This window comes from Ranitomeya imitator, chromosome 7 (genome assembly GCF_032444005.1).
Source record: "Ranitomeya imitator isolate aRanImi1 chromosome 7, aRanImi1.pri, whole genome shotgun sequence".
In the NCBI taxonomy this organism is placed as follows: domain Eukaryota; kingdom Metazoa; phylum Chordata; class Amphibia; order Anura; family Dendrobatidae; genus Ranitomeya; species Ranitomeya imitator.
This window is the reverse complement of record NC_091288.1, coordinates 7,470,221-7,486,014: the sequence shown is the minus strand read 5'-3', so window position 1 is coordinate 7,486,014 and position 15,794 is coordinate 7,470,221. Positions and strand designations below refer to the sequence as shown.

The 15,794-nt window shown below is 54.9% G+C and overlaps 1 protein-coding gene across 5 annotated transcripts in view; it reads right to left on the bottom strand.

Moving 5' to 3' along the window:
- The window catches only part of CLASP1 (cytoplasmic linker associated protein 1), a 197,302-nt gene extending 184,695 nt beyond the window's left edge, over nt 1-12,607 (bottom strand). For all 5 annotated transcript variants that reach the window (XM_069732633.1, XM_069732634.1, XM_069732635.1 and 2 more), the window contains exons 1-2: nt 12,452-12,607; nt 370-843 (exon numbers count right to left, since the gene is read on the bottom strand). In XM_069732633.1, the coding sequence (XP_069588734.1) occupies nt 370-564 (195 nt within the window). In that variant the 5' untranslated portion in view covers nt 565-843; nt 12,452-12,607. The remainder of the gene's footprint in view (nt 1-369; nt 844-12,451) is intronic.
- Between the last annotated feature and the right edge of the window lie 3,187 nt (nt 12,608-15,794).

Below are 15,794 nucleotides of genomic sequence, written 5' to 3'. Positions count from 1 at the left end.
GACAGAAGAAAAAAAAAAAAGACTATTACAGTAGTGGTGTGCATACGACGCCAAGAAAATCTCAGCAGCGTAGATTGACCAGCACTGTACATAATAAATCTGCATTATGTCAGTTCAAGCTGCAAAGTCACCACCGATGTCACCGACTGCAGTGAGTGCAGGTTACCAGCACCATTTACACAACCCCATACACATTAGCATTTACCACTGACTTCTCCAGAGCTTGGACTGCTCAGAAACTATTGGAGTGGCCTCACCTTGCTGCAATACTGAGCAGCGGACATCTGCTATAAGAACCCATTGGGTGCATGTCAATCAGGACAAGACTGTCTGAAACTTGGGCACAGAGAGGGCGACATTTATTCATACCTTATAATTGCTGGAGTTCACCCAGGACGTGGCGAGTCCATCAACCATCCTATCTAGCAGAGTCTGGTCCTGCTCCAGGTCCACAGATTTCTGCCTATCTGAAAAGTAATCTATCATGTCTGGTCCTACTTGGAGCCTTTTATTAACATCCTTCTGTTGTATCTGGACCACCCAGTAATCCATTCCTTGCTCCATAGCTAGGGGGCGCTGGAGCACAACTAGGGGGAAGAGGCAAACTAGAGGCCGGGAGTCACAGTTCCGGCAGGGATTAGATCCTCGGGGTCGTCTCTTCTGGGAGAAATGCTGGCGAGGGCTTGGCCGTCAAAGATGCAATCCTGGGAATGACAGCAATTCACCATGTGTCCGGCGAGCAGCTGCCGGGATATTAAAAGTCTAATTTAAATATGCAGCAACCAGGGGAGAGGCACCGAGACGTGAAGCCACTGGTCCAGAGGTACATAGTTCTGCCGAATCCTGCAAGAGAGAAAGTCACAGTCAAAAATAGAAACTTCTTTGTTTTCTGTGTTATTAATAACGGAGCGTAATACGGTCACTGATTATATATATATATATATATATATATATATATATATATATATATATATATATATATATATATATACTGTATACAGCCCGTAAGACCCTGCAGCACGGCAGACGTAAAGCTCCGGTGAAATACTGACCAAGTCATTCGTTTGGGAAGTCCGCAATCGCCCAATAATTCACTGAATCGCTCGCCCTTCCCCCACTAATACAGGTCCTTCTCAAAAAATTAGCATATAGTGTTAAATTTCATTATTTACCATAATGTAATGATTACAATTAAACTTTCATATATTATAGATTCATTATCCACCAACTGAAATTTGTCAGGTCTTTTATTGTTTTAATACTGATGATTTTGGCATACAACTCCTGATAACCCAAAAAACCTGTCTCAATAAATTAGCATATCAAGAAAAGGTTCTCTAAACGACCTATTACCCTAATCTTCTGAATCAACTAATTAACTCTAAACACATGCAAAAGATACCTGAGGCTTATATAAACTCCCTGCCTGGTTCATTACTCAAAACCCCCATCATGGGTAAGACTAGCGACCTGACAGATGTCAAGAAGGCCATCATTGACACCCTCAAGCAAGAGGGTAAGACCCAGAAAGAAATTTCTCAACAAATAGGCTGTTCCCAGAGTGCTGTATCAAGGCACCTCAATGGTAAGTCTGTTGGAAGGAAACAATGTGGCAGAAAACGCTGTACAACGAGAAGAGGAGACCGGACCCTGAGGAAGATTGTGGAGAAGGACCGATTCCAGACCTTGGGGAACCTGAGGAAGCAGTGGACTGAGTCTGGTGTGGAAACATCCAGAGCCACCGTGCACAGGCGTGTGCAGGAAATGGGCTACAGGTGCCGCATTCCCCAGGTAAAGCCACTTTTGAACCATAAACAGCGGCAGAGGCGCCTGACCTGGGCTACAGAGAAGCAGCACTGGACTGTTGCTAAGTGGTCCCAAGTACTTTTTTCTGATGAAAGCAAATTTTGCATGTCATTCGGAAATCAAGGTGCCAGAGTCTGGAGGAAGACTGGGGAGAAGGAAATGCCAAAATGCCTGAAGTCCAGTGTCAAGTACCCACAGTCAGTGATGGTGTGGGGTGCCATGTCAGCTGCTGGTGTTGGTCCACTGTGTTTCATCAAGGGCAGGGTCAATGCTTTATGGTGATGAAGATTTCATTTTTTCAGCACGACCTGGGACCTGCTCACAGTGCCAAAACCACTGGTAAATGGTTTACTGACCATGGTATTACTGTGCTCAATTGGCCTGCCAACTCTCCTGACCTGAACCCCATAGAGAATCTGTGGGATATTGTGAAGAGAAAGTTGAGAGACGCAAGACCCAACACTCTGGATGAGCTTAAGGCCGCTATTGAAGCATCCTGGGCCTCCATAACATCTCAGCAGTGTCACAGGCTGATTGCCTCCATGCCACACCGCATTGAAGCAGTCATTTCTGCCAAAGGATTTCCGACCAAGTATTGAGTGCATAACTGAACATTATTATTTGATGGTTTTTTTGTTTGTTATTAAAAAACACTTTTATTTGATTGGATGGGTGAAATATGCTAATTTATTGAGACAGGTTTTTTGGGTTATCAGGAGTTGTATGCCAAAATCATCAGTATTAAAACAATAAAAGACCTGACAAATTTCAGTTGGTGGATAATGAATCTATAATATATGAAAGTTTAATTGTAATCATTACATTATGGTAAATAATGAAATTTAACACTATATGCTAATTTTTTGAGAAGGACCTGTAAGTCTTCGGAAGGCTCAGCACCGCCATCGCGTCCGCCACTTCTCGTCCATGCAGATCGGAGGGCGAGATGTTCTGGATATAACCTGCACTTCCATTGTTGTCACTGGCATCATTAGCAGACACAGCGCCGGCTGTCAGTACCTGCCTGATCGTGAGCACCGCCAGCACCAGGGGCCGAGAGACGCTGCACACGGAACAGTGGAATCCTTCTCGTTTATTAAACACGTGATGGGGAACATTTTTTAGAGTATAATTACTCATTACATAAGGCAGACACGGTCTGTGCAGGCACCTGAATTCCTGCACCGAAACTGCACTGTGCTGCGTATTAATAAACAAAACGACGTGTCCGGCCCCGCTGCCGCTCACTGACAGGAACACGTCACCTCTACTGATACAGTGTAACAAAAAGCCTGCGGACAAGCACGGCTCTGCGGCCAGTGTCCCTGACTGATCAATTATGTGCCCAAACTAGTGAAAAAAGCGACCAAAGCACAAGGGGCCACGAGCGCAAAACCAACTCTGCTACAAAAACACCATACAGAACTATGACTACAACACTACTACCGCCACCGTACAGCACTACTACCGCCACCGTACAGCACTACTACCACCACCGTACAGCACTACTACCACCACCGTACAGCACTACTACCACCACCGTAAAGCACTACTACCACCCACCACTACTACCACCACCATACAGTATTACTACCCACTACTACTATATTACTACAGTATTACTATCTACCACTAGGGTTAAGCAATTTTTTCAAAAATTGGTTCCAATTACAATCGTCGGCAAATATTGGTTTTGCAATATTCGCTGAAAGTCATTGGTGCCAATGGGAGTAGAAATTTCACAATATATTCGGAACCGATCAAACATAAATTTGGCACAAATAGGGCAGCAATATGGCACAAATATGGCAAATTCATATTCGGTGACCAAATCCGAACATATTTGCTCAACTCACTACTACTACTATCAATGTACAGCATCAATACTACGACTATAACCACCACCATCACCCACCATACAACACTATGACAAGGGTCGCTGTGCACTAACATTACCGTACAGAACTACTACCAACACAATACAACTGTACAACTATCAGCACTGCATAATACCACCACACATTAGTATTAATGCTTCCTAATGTTACTACCACCAATCTACTATCACTGTACCATCACCTTCTCTAGAGTACTGGACAGTATAGTACTACCATAAACTCCGGTGTAAAGTAGTACTACCACCCACAACGTAGAGTATCTCTCAGAATGTATTACTACCGGCACCCCCAGCCAGCACACGGCGCCACCAGCCAGCACACGGCGCCACCAGCATACGGCACCCCCACCCAGCACACGGCACCCCCACCCGCCAGCACACGGCAACCCCAGCACGCACACGGCAACCCCAGCCAGCACACGGCAACCCCAGCACGCACACGGCAACCCCAGCACGCACACGGCAACCCCAGCACGCACACGGCAACCCCAGCACGCACACGGCAACCCCAGCACGCACACGGCAACCCCAGCACCCCTGTGTATAGCACCACCTCATCACCGATAGGCCGCATGCTCCACACACATCTGTCATAGAAAACAAAGCAACAAACAGGAACTTGCAATGTAGAAACAGCAGTGTGTGACCGCCCTGCAGCGAGCCGGAGAATGACAGCATTCCTGCCTTTTATTACCTGTGCCACATACAGAAAGCTGCCATACTTGTCTAATGAGAGATTATCACTGAAATGAGTCTCCTGCTGCCGCCACAACAGCCTGGAACAATGCACAATATCCTGAGAGGCAGGCGAGCAGACCTCGGTGCAACATGTCACAGAGCATGAAACTGCAATACAGGCAGTGATGGAGCGCGCCGTCTGTGCCACCACCACCCTGCAGCCAGCGGACACCACAGATCGGGGAGAAGCCCACCAGAGATCTGCAGACTCAGCCCCGAGGAAAATCAGTGCGAGACTCTGAAGTCATCTCCGCTCACATGGGAGGATCCCAACTACTGAATTTAGTTATAAAGAACAAAGACGCTGAAAATCGCACTCAATGAAGACAGATGGAGAGCAGCAGAGACGCCCGACACCCCAGCCGCACACCCCAACATGACGGTAAGAAAAAGCAATAACCTGCAACACAAGAAGCTCATGCAATGTGACCAGCACCAGCCGCCAACTACTACTCCTCCCAGCCACAACAGCAATGGGATCTACAGTAATTCAGAGAGATCCCAAATTATCCCCAAACACCCAAGATAAAAACTAAAACAGCTGACGAATCAACCAAAACCATGAACCCACCTGTCAGAAAACTGGCACAAAGACACAAGGGATGGGCACAACGCAAAAACAAAGGTGGCGTCGCCATTGGCTACTACATCACCACTAGAGAAACCACAGTGTGAGGATGGAAAAGGGTTAATCATTACAGGCTGCTGCTATTACTCCTCTTGGCAGCAGGATTATTGGGCTGTGTTCATACAGAGCAGTGCTGCTGCAGGTACCAGGGGCAAGAGGGAAAAGGAAGAAAAGATTCCACTAACTTTCTGCTTCTTCCGGTCTCAGTACCACGCTGCAGAATATGTGGGAGCTGTCCATGAACTGGGTATAAATACAACGTGATCCCCAGCTTCTGGCAGAGCGGAGGGGGGACACAAAGTTATAGTCTCACCTTCACCCTGTGCAAATATATCTGTAAGCAAAAGGACGTCTGCGTCACTAAGGTTCAGCATCGCCCTGAAAACAGGTAGAGGATCCAGCACGCACAGCCACTGGATCCAGCACACAGCCACTGGATTCACTGAACCGCTGCCAGAGGATCCAGCGCACACAGCCACTGGATTCACTGCACCACTGCCAGATGATCCAGCGCACCCAGCCACTGGATTCACTGCACCGCTGCCAGAGGATCCAGCGCACACAGCCACTGGATTCACTGCACCGCTGCCAGAGGATCCAGCGCACACAGCCACTGGATTCACTGCACCGCTGCCAGAGGATCCAGCGCACACAGCCACTGGATTCACTGCACCGCTGCCAGAGGATCCAGCGCACACAGCCACTGGATTCACTGCACCGCTGCCAGAGGATCCAGCGCACACAGCCACTGGATTCACTGCATTGCTGCCAGAAGATCCAGCGCACATTATTCAGGACTCATTACACCGGCACAGGATTCAGCACACAGACAGCGCCTGTGGACTCATCCCACCACCACTGTCATGACCAGGGATGTGGAGTCAGTAAGCCAAACCTTCGACTCCTCAATTTCCATGACACTGACTGCACCAAAATGGGCTCCGGCTCCACAGCCCTGGTCATGACGGGTATCTGACACCTAGGCAGGAGTACGGCCCAACCAGGCACGGTTCTTTAACCATCCACAAGACATAAATGTCCTAACCCAACCTAATAATGAGATCTAATGCAGGAGAGGCATCGGCTCAGCAACGCCACTGTCGCTACAGCCCGATTGACGCATGCGGGTCATGAGCCATTATTTCACTTTTCCCAAGGGGAAAATAAGTGGCAGCCATCATGGCTCCTCCGCAGGGGGGCATCTATTTATGCCAGACTCTCAAATCTGTAATCTGCTGAGGAATAAAGGAGCACAGACCAACAGAAATCACCAAGCAAATATAGAAGGCTGCGGTATAATCATCTGCCGCAGACTACGTTACATTTGATGGAATAGACGGTGCTGCACGGAGCGCTACCTACTCCAATAAAGGGACGGAAGCTGTCAGACCCGTACATAGGGGTCTGCGGGGCTCCGCTGGTGTCAGTCGTGTGACACATCCGTCCCAGCCTATGATAGACAGAAAGACGCACACAAGTGTGAATGCAGGCGTCTGGTGACAGCAGCGGCAGCCGCTACAATGGCTGCCACATCCGGCTGTTACTGAGAAAACAGAAGAAAGGAAAACCTAAGAACCAAATTCTGTCATCTTCAGGAAAAAACGTGAGGGTTAATTTACTAGTTACTGAATGTAGGTGGAGAGTCCCTTTAAATCTCAGAGATGGGGGTGTGTAGCCTCCAGAATGACTCCCATCAGGCCAGGTCTGGGGTGGGTTATATTCCAGGGTAATCTGTGGTGTAGGGTGCAGTGGCCGCAGATGAGACCCCGTGTTTAGACTTCAGCTTCTGTTCTCTGGTTTCAGGAGATTGCAGCACTGAATGACATCATCCCGGATAATCAATAAGACTCTTGGCAGCAGATTCGCCTGCACTTTATAAAGGATGAACCTTCAAGGCTCCTTCTGCAAAACCAGCAGCGATTTCCCATCATCATGCTGGGGCCTAATCCCGGGCCGAGCCACGTCCTGCCCAAAACTCAGCATAAACCCCGACCACACGTGCGGCACAAAGGCGACATCCCCTGTAATCTCACCTACAGCGGCCAAACCCGAGCATGTACTCTGCATTAATCCCCCATGATGGGAGCGCTGTCATCTGTAATGCTGCATCACAGGAGACATCACAGGAGCGACGCCTCATTACAGGAGCGCCCACCTACGCCTGTCCCAGGAAACACCCACATTTAGAAAATCAAGTGTTCCTGCAAGGTCCCCATCACTGGAAAATCATACAAAGATAGGCAAACACCTGCTACAGCCATGGGCCGTACAGAAGAAAGCACCCAGAGCACATGGCCTCGTCACTGCCGGAGACAAGACCACCCCGGAGATTATAATCAGATAATGGTGTAATGTACAGCAGTGGAGATTATAATCCCCAGCTATAATCAGATAATGGTGTAATGTACAGTAGTGGAGATTATAATCCCCAGCTATAATCAGAGAATATTGTGGTGTTCGCCCCGAGTGTACATATATATTTACATGGGGCCCTCCCTGGCAACATAGAAATAAAAAGATAGATATAGATATATATGTTTATATCAGGCCGGGGCAGAGAGGACCCCCTATATCAGGGGTGGGGGGGGTTCTGCCCTTTGTGTGTATATGGGGCTGCTCTGAGCCGTTATATCTGGGGGTCCTGCCCTGTGCGGTTATATCTGGGGGTCCTGCCCTGTGCGGTTATATCTGGGGGTCCTGCCCTGTGCGGTTATATCTGGGGGTCCTGCCCTGTGCGGTTATATCTGGGGGTCCTGCCCTGTGCGGTTATATCTGGGGGTCCTGCCCTGTGCGGTTATATCTGGGGGTCCTGCCCTGTGCGGTTATATCTGGGGGTCCTGCCCTGTGCGGTTATATCTGGGGGTCCTGCCCTGTGCGGTTATATCTGGGGGTCCTGCCCTGTGCGGTTATATCTGGGGGTCCTGCCCTGTGCGGTTATATCTGGGGGTCCTGCCCTGTGCGGTTATATCTGGGGGTCCTGCCCTGTGCGGTTATATCTGGGGGTCCTGCCCTGTGCGGTTATATCTGGGGGTCCTGCCCTGTGCGGTTATATCTGGGGGTCCTGCCCTGTGCGGTTATATCTGGGGGTCCTGCCCTGTGCGGTTATATCTGGGGGTCCTGCCCTGTGCGGTTATATCTGGGGGTCCTGCCCTGTGCGGTTATATCTGGGGGTCCTGCCCTGTGCGGTTATATCTGGGGGTCCTGCCCTGTGCGGTTATATCTGGGGGTCCTGCCCTGTGCAGTTATATCTGGGGGTCCTGCCCTGTGCAGTTATATCTGGGGGTCCTGCCCTGTGCAGTTATATCTGGGGGTCCTGCCCTGTGCAGTTATATCTGGGGGTCCTGCCCTGTGCAGTTATATCTGGGGGTCCTGCCCTGTGCAGTTATATCTGGGGGTCCTGCCCTGTGCAGTTATATCTGGGGGTCCTGCCCTGTGCAGTTATATCTGGGGGTCCTGCCCTGTGCAGTTATATCTGGGGGTCCTGCCCTGTGCAGTTATATCTGGGGGTCCTGCCCTGTGCAGTTATATCTGGGGGTCCTGCCCTGTGCAGTTATATCTGGGGGTCCTGCCCTGTGCAGTTATATCTGGGGGTCCTGCCCTGTGTATATGAGGCCGCTCTGAGCAGTTATATCTGGGGGTCCTGCCCTGAGCAGTTATATCTGGGGGTCCTGCCCTGTGCAGTTATATCTGGGGGTCCTGCCCTGTGCAGTTATATCTGGGGGTCCTGCCCTGTGCAGTTATATCTGGGGGTCCTGCCCTGTGCAGTTATATCTGGGGGTCCTGCCCTGTGCAGTTATATCTGGGGGTCCTGCCCTGTGCAGTTATATCTGGGGGTCCTGCCCTGTGCAGTTATATCTGGGGGTCCTGCCCTGTGCAGTTATATCTGGGGGTCCTGCCCTGTGCAGTTATATCTGGGGGTCCTGCCCTGTGCAGTTATATCTGGGGGTCCTGCCCTGTGCAGTTATATCTGGGGGTCCTGCCCTGTGCAGTTATATCTGGGGGTCCTGCCCTGTGCAGTTATATCTGGGGGTCCTGCCCTGTGCAGTTATATCTGGGGGTCCTGCCCTGTGCAGTTATATCTGGGGGTCCTGCCCTGTGCAGTTATATCTGGGGGTCCTGCCCTGTGCAGTTATATCTGGGGGTCCTGCCCTGTGCAGTTATATCTGGGGGTCCTGCCCTGTGCAGTTATATCTGGGGGTCCTGCCCTGTGCAGTTATATCTGGGGGTCCTGCCCTGTGCAGTTATATCTGGGGGTCCTGCCCTGTGCAGTTATATCTGGGGGTCCTGCCCTGTGCAGTTATATCTGGGGGTCCTGCCCTGTGCAGTTATATCTGGGGGTCCTGCCCTGTGCAGTTATATCTGGGGGTCCTGCCCTGTGCAGTTATATCTGGGGGTCCTGCCCTGTGCAGTTATATCTGGGGGTCCTGCCCTGTGCAGTTATATCTGGGGGTCCTGCCCTGTGCAGTTATATCTGGGGGTCCTGCCCTGTGCAGTTATATCTGGGGGTCCTGCCCTGTGCAGTTATATCTGGGGGTCCTGCCCTGTGCAGTTATATCTGGGGGTCCTGCCCTGTGCAGTTATATCTGGGGGTCCTGCCCTGTGCAGTTATATCTGGGGGTCCTGCCCTGTGCAGTTATATCTGGGGGTCCTGCCCTGTGCAGTTATATCTGGGGGTCCTGCCCTGTGCAGTTATATCTGGGGGTCCTGCCCTGTGCAGTTATATCTGGGGGTCCTGCCCTGTGCAGTTATATCTGGGGGTCCTGCCCTGTGCAGTTATATCTGGGGGTCCTGCCCTGTGCAGTTATATCTGGGGGTCCTGCCCTGTGCAGTTATATCTGGGGGTCCTGCCCTGTGCAGTTATATCTGGGGGTCCTGCCCTGTGCAGTTATATCTGGGGGTCCTGCCCTGTGCAGTTATATCTGGGGGTCCTGCCCTGTGCAGTTATATCTGGGGGTCCTGCCCTGTGCAGTTATATCTGGGGGTCCTGCCCTGTGCAGTTATATCTGGGGGTCCTGCCCTGTGCAGTTATATCTGGGGGTCCTGCCCTGTGCAGTTATATCTGGGGGTCCTGCCCTGTGCAGTTATATCTGGGGGTCCTGCCCTGTGCAGTTATATCTGGGGGTCCTGCCCTGTGCAGTTATATCTGGGGGTCCTGCCCTGTGCAGTTATATCTGGGGGTCCTGCCCTGTGCAGTTATATCTGGGGGTCCTGCCCTGTGCAGTTATATCTGGGGGTCCTGCCCTGTGCAGTTATATCTGGGGGTCCTGCCCTGTGCAGTTATATCTGGGGGTCCTGCCCTGTGCAGTTATATCTGGGGGTCCTGCCCTGTGCAGTTATATCTGGGGGTCCTGCCCTGTGCAGTTATATCTGGGGGTCCTGCCCTGTGCAGTTATATCTGGGGGTCCTGCCCTGTGCAGTTATATCTGGGGGTCCTGCCCTGTGCAGTTATATCTGGGGGTCCTGCCCTGTGCAGTTATATCTGGGGGTCCTGCCCTGTGCAGTTATATCTGGGGGTCCTGCCCTGTGCAGTTATATCTGGGGGTCCTGCCCTGTGCAGTTATATCTGGGGGTCCTGCCCTGTGCAGTTATATCTGGGGGTCCTGCCCTGTGCAGTTATATCTGGGGGTCCTGCCCTGTGCAGTTATATCTGGGGGTCCTGCCCTGTGCAGTTATATCTGGGGGTCCTGCCCTGTGCAGTTATATCTGGGGGTCCTGCCCTGTGCAGTTATATCTGGGGGTCCTGCCCTGTGCAGTTATATCTGGGGGTCCTGCCCTGTGCAGTTATATCTGGGGGTCCTGCCCTGTGCAGTTATATCTGGGGGTCCTGCCCTGTGCAGTTATATCTGGGGGTCCTGCCCTGTGCAGTTATATCTGGGGGTCCTGCCCTGTGCAGTTATATCTGGGGGTCCTGCCCTGTGCAGTTATATCTGGGGGTCCTGCCCTGTGCAGTTATATCTGGGGGTCCTGCCCTGTGCAGTTATATCTGGGGGTCCTGCCCTGTGCAGTTATATCTGGGGGTCCTGCCCTGTGCAGTTATATCTGGGGGTCCTGCCCTGTGCAGTTATATCTGGGGGTCCTGCCCTGTGCAGTTATATCTGGGGGTCCTGCCCTGTGCAGTTATATCTGGGGGTCCTGCCCTGTGCAGTTATATCTGGGGGTCCTGCCCTGTGCAGTTATATCTGGGGGTCCTGCCCTGTGTATATGGGGCTGTTCTGAGCCGTTATATCTGGGGGTCCTGCCCTGTGTGGTTATATCTGGGGGTCCTGCCCTGTGTATATGGGGCCGCTTTGAGCGGTTATATCTGGGGGTCCTGCCCTGTGCGGTGATATCTGGGGGTCCTGCCCTGTGTATATGGGGCCGCTCTGAGCGGTTATATCTGGGGGTCCTGCCCTGTGCGGTTATATCTGGGGGTCCTGCCCTGTGCGGTTATATCTGGGGGTCCTGCCCTGTGCGGTTATATCTGGGGGTCCTGCCCTGTGCGGTTATATCTGGGGGTCCTGCCCTGTGCGGTTATATCTGGGGGTCCTGCCCTGTGCGGTTATATCTGGGGGTCCTGCCCTGTGCGGTTATATCTGGGGGTCCTGCCCTGTGCGGTTATATCTGGGGGTCCTGCCCTGTGCGGTTATATCTGGGGGTCCTGCCCTGTGCGGTTATATCTGGGGGTCCTGCCCTGTGCGGTTATATCTGGGGGTCCTGCCCTGTGCGGTTATATCTGGGGGTCCTGCCCTGTGCGGTTATATCTGGGGGTCCTGCCCTGTGCGGTTATATCTGGGGGTCCTGCCCTGTGCGGTTATATCTGGGGGTCCTGCCCTGTGCGGTTATATCTGGGGGTCCTGCCCTGTGCGGTTATATCTGGGGGTCCTGCCCTGTGCGGTTATATCTGGGGGTCCTGCCCTGTGCGGTTATATCTGGGGGTCCTGCCCTGTGCGGTTATATCTGGGGGTCCTGCCCTGTGCGGTTATATCTGGGGGTCCTGCCCTGTGCGGTTATATCTGGGGGTCCTGCCCTGTGCGGTTATATCTGGGGGTCCTGCCCTGTGCGGTTATATCTGGGGGTCCTGCCCTGTGCGGTTATATCTGGGGGTCCTGCCCTGTGCGGTTATATCTGGGGGTCCTGCCCTGTGCGGTTATATCTGGGGGTCCTGCCCTGTGCGGTTATATCTGGGGGTCCTGCCCTGTGCGGTTATATCTGGGGGTCCTGCCCTGTGTATATGGGGCCGCTCTGAGCGGTTATATCTGGGGGTCCTGCCCTGTGCGGTTATATCTGGGGGTCCTGCCCTGTGCGGGTATATCTGGGGGTCCTCTCTGCCCCAGGCCCGGGCGCCGCTGTCAGTCCGGGGGTCGCAGGCCCCGCAGCCTCCCGCCCGCTCCACCTGACGTTACCTGAAGGCAGGTGCCGGGGAGGCCGCTCGCTCACTACAGCCGCCGCCGCTCTTGGCCCCGCCGCCTCATCGCTCCACTCTCTCCCCGCTCGTCTGCGTCCGTCTCCCCGCCCCGGCTGCTGAAAGGAACAATTACTGCGCAAGCGCAGCCTCCCACACCATAGAGAAAAGTGGAGCAAGACCGGCTATTACCGGGGCAGCCAGCGCCATCTTGTGCAGGTCACTGGAGGTCGCGGCCGCCATCTTCACTGTGGGCAGCAGTTGTATTGTCAGCGCTAATAACAATGAGTGAGGTGTTGTCAGCAGTGGTCAGTGGTCAGTGGTCAGTGGTCAGTGGTCAGTGGTGGCCCCGGTGGTGGGAGCAGCTGAGGCCTCGGCTCTTCTCCCGGTGCAGTCCGGGCCTGTGTGCCGGGAACATGAGGTGATGTGAGCGCAGCAACAGGAAAATCAGTGTCCAGCGGCCTCAATGGGAAAAACCGCACTGAAATCCAAGCAGCCAATCACGGCAGCGTTCCGGGATCGGCGTCCAGCGGTTCACAGTAAAAAGTCCTCAGCGCCGCGGTGATCGACTGATCGGTCCAAGGAATGACGGACAACAACGTCACGGGGGCAGAGACGTCACACGGGGGGGCAGAGACGTCACACGGAGGCAGAGACGTCACACGGAGGGGCAGAGACGTCACACGGAGGGACAGAGACGTCACACGGAGGCAGAGACGTCACACGGGGGGGCAGAGACGTCACACGGGGGGGCAGAGACGTCACACGGGGGGACAGAGACGTCACACGGGGGGACAGAGACGTCACACGGGGGGGGCAGAGACGTCACACGGAGGCAGAGACGTCACACGGAGGCAGAGACGTCACACGGAGGGACAGAGACGTCACACGGGGGGGCAGAGACGTCACACGGGGGGCAGAGACGTCACACGGAGGGGCAGAGACGTCACACGGAGGGGGCAGAGACGTCACACGGGGGGGCAGAGACGTCACACGGGGGGACAGAGACGTCACACGGGGGGGGCAGAGACGTCACACGGAGGCAGAGACGTCACACGGAGGCAGAGACGTCACACGGAGGGGAAGAGACGTCACACGGAGGGACAGAGACGTCACACGGAGGCAGAGACGTCACACGGAGGGGCAGAGACGTCACACGGAGGGGGCAGAGACGTCACACGGGGGGGCAGAGACGTCACACGGGGGGACAGAGACGTCACACGGGGGGGCAGAGACGTCACACGGAGGCAGAGACGTCACACGGAGGCAGAGACGTCACACGGAGGCAGAGACGTCACACGGAGGGACAGACGTCACACGGAGGGGAAGAGACGTCACACGGAGGGACAGAGACGTCACACGGGGGGGCAGAGACGTCACACGGAGGCAGAGACGTCACACGGAGGCAGAGACGTCACACGGAGGGGCAGAGACGTCACACGGAGGGGGCAGAGACGTCACACGGAGGGACAGAGACGTCACACGGGGGGGCAGAGACGTCACACGGAGGGACAGAGACGTCACACGGAGGGACAGAGACGTCACACGGGGGGGCAGAGACGTCACACGGAGGCAGAGACGTCACACGGAGGCAGAGACGTCACACGGAGGGGCAGAGACGTCACACGGAGGCAGAGACGTCACACGGAGGCAGAGACGTCACACGGAGGGGCAGAGACGTCACACGGAGGGGGCAGAGACGTCACACGGGGGGGCAGAGACGTCACACGGGGGGGCAGAGACGTCACACGGGGGGGCAGAGACGTCACACGGAGGGACAGACGTCACACGGGGGGGCAGAGACGTCACACGGAGGCAGAGACGTCACACGGAGGCAGAGACGTCACACGGAGGCAGAGACGTCACACGGAGGGACAGACGTCACACGGAGGGGAAGAGACGTCACACGGGGGGGCAGAGACGTCACACGGAGGGACAGAGACGTCACACGGGGGGGCAGAGACGTCACACGGAGGCAGAGACGTCACACGGAGGCAGAGACGTCACACGGAGGGGCAGAGACGTCACACGGAGGGGGCAGAGACGTCACACGGGGGGACAGAGACGTCACACGGGGGGGCAGAGACGTCACACGGAGGGACAGAGACGTCACACGGAGGGGGCAGAGACGTCACACGGAGGCAGAGACGTCACACGGAGGCAGAGACGTCACACGGAGGGGGCAGAAACGTCACGGAGGAGGCAGAGACGTCACACGGAGGGGGCAGAGACGTCACACGGAGGGGGCAGAGACGTCACACGGAGGGGCAGAGACGTCACACGGAGGGGGCAGAGACGTCACACGGAGGGGGCAGAGACGTCACACGGAGGAGCAGAGACGTCACACGGAGGGGCAGAGACGTCACACGGAGGAGGCAGAGACGTCACACGGAGGCAGAGACGTCACACGGAGGGGGCAGAAACGTCACACGGAGGAGGCAGAGACGTCACACGGAGGGGGCAGAGACGTCACACGGAGGGGGCAGAGACGTCACACGGAGGGGGCAGAGACGTCACACGGAGGGGGCAGAGACGTCACACGGAGGAGCAGAGACGTCACACGGAGGGGCAGAGACGTCACACGGAGGGGGCAGAGACGTCACACGGAGGGGTAGGGACGTCACACGGAGGGGCAGAGACGTCACATGGAGGGGCAGAGACGTCACACGGAGGGACAGACGTCACACGGGGGGGCAGAGACGTCACACGGAGGGGCAGAGACGTCACACGAAGGGGCAGAGACGTCACACGGAGGCAGAGACGTCACACGGAGGCAGAGAGACGTCACACGGAGGCAGAGACGTCACACGGAGGGGGCAGAAACGTCACACGGAGGAGGCAGAGACGTCACACGGAGGGGGCAGAGACGTCACAAGGAGGGGGCAGAGACGTCACACGGAGGGGCAGAGACGTCACACGGAGGGGGCAGAGACGTCACACGGAGGGGGCAGAGACGTCACACGGAGGAGTAGGGACGTCACACGGAGGGGCAGAGACGTCACATGGAGGGGCAGAGATGTCACACGGAGGGACAGACGTCACACGGGGGGGGCAGAGACGTCACACGGAGGGGCAGAGACGTCACACGGAGGGGCAGAGACGTCACACGGAGGGGGCAGAGACGTCACACGGAGGGACAGAGACGTCACACGGAGGGGCAGAGACGTCACACGAAGGGGCAGAGAGGTCACACGGAGGGGGCAGAGACGTCACACGGAGGGGCAGAGATGTCACACGGAGGGGCAGAGACGTCACACGAAGGGGTAGAGACGTCACACGGAGGGGCAGAGACGTCACACGGAGGGGCAGAGACGTCACACAGAGGGGGCAGAGACGTCACACGG